This window comes from Vitis riparia, chromosome 15 (assembly GCF_004353265.1).
Source record: "Vitis riparia cultivar Riparia Gloire de Montpellier isolate 1030 chromosome 15, EGFV_Vit.rip_1.0, whole genome shotgun sequence".
In the NCBI taxonomy this organism is placed as follows: domain Eukaryota; kingdom Viridiplantae; phylum Streptophyta; class Magnoliopsida; order Vitales; family Vitaceae; genus Vitis; species Vitis riparia.
This window is the reverse complement of record NC_048445.1, coordinates 2,993,156-2,994,152: the sequence shown is the minus strand read 5'-3', so window position 1 is coordinate 2,994,152 and position 997 is coordinate 2,993,156. Positions and strand designations below refer to the sequence as shown.

At 42.6% G+C, this 997-nt stretch overlaps 1 protein-coding gene across 1 annotated transcript; it reads left to right on the top strand.

Annotated features, from left to right (window-relative positions):
- Positions 1 to 228: 228 nt before the first annotated feature.
- LOC117932730 (non-specific lipid-transfer protein-like) lies at positions 229 to 997 on the top strand. Its single transcript, XM_034854024.1, has 2 exons — positions 229 to 637; positions 818 to 997. Exons 1-2 carry the CDS (start codon positions 303 to 305, stop codon positions 828 to 830), a joined length of 348 nt encoding a protein of 115 aa, XP_034709915.1. The 5' UTR covers positions 229 to 302; the 3' UTR covers positions 831 to 997.

The window sequence follows — 997 nt, the reverse complement described above, 5'->3', positions numbered from 1 at the left end:
CACATGAGATGCATGATAGGTGTATTCTTTTCCCATCACGGAAAAATGTCTTTCTTCACCATCTCACTGCACAAATCTCCCAAACAGTCCCTTCATTTTCTGGGCAATCATCTCCAGGAAAAGCAGCAAACACCACCCATGGAAAACGCATGATCCTAATGCAATTTCACACTCCACTGCACACCCCTCTATATATATATTTCCTTGTCTCAGTGCCATATCCAGGCTCAGGACTTGGACCTTGATCATCGTATCTCTTTTCTCAATTTGTTTCCATTAACTAACTCACCTGCACATCAGCCATGAGTCGAGTACTGGGATCTCTGATCATGGTGTTGTTAGTTTGGAGCTCAGCCATGGCTGAGCCTTCATGTCCGAGGGTGATTCGGGAGGTTGCCCCCTGCCTTCCATTCTTGCAGGATGACGGTCCTGCCAAGCCATCTAAGCGTTGTTGCGAAGGTGTTACGGAGGTAAATGGAATGGCGAAAGCCAAAAAAGATCGGGTCGCCATTTGTGAGTGCCTTGAGCAGACACTGAATTTTATTGATTACGACCCCAAGCGCATTCCTCTTCTCGGCAAACAATGTGGGTTGACCATCGATCTGCCTCCTACCGGTCAAAATACAAACTGTAGCCAGTAAAATCTCTCCCTCTCCCTCTCCCTCTATTTTTCCATTTGCGTATATATAAGCATGGCATGAAGATACAAATTAATCTCTCTCTCTCTCTCGCTCTCTCGCTCTCTTTCTCTCTCTCTTCCATTTGCATATATGCATGGCATGAAAGATACTAATTAATCTTTTATTTTCTGATGCAGGGTGGCTTATTAAGCATGGGCATGCCTCCAACTACAAAATAAATGCCTTCTCTTAATATTCGTCCTACAAAATTAAGCTTATTATGAGGGAATGATGTAACTTCATATGTATGGTTGTATGAAGGTATACATACCTTCTAGTTAATAATATTTTCTGCAAGACTTGGAATTTTAGATTTA

Excerpts from the sequence above, each read along its gene's own strand:
- LOC117932730 (XM_034854024.1), top strand. The coding sequence starts at position 303 with ATGAGTCGAGTACTGGGATCTCTGATCATGGTGTTGTTAGTTTGGAGC.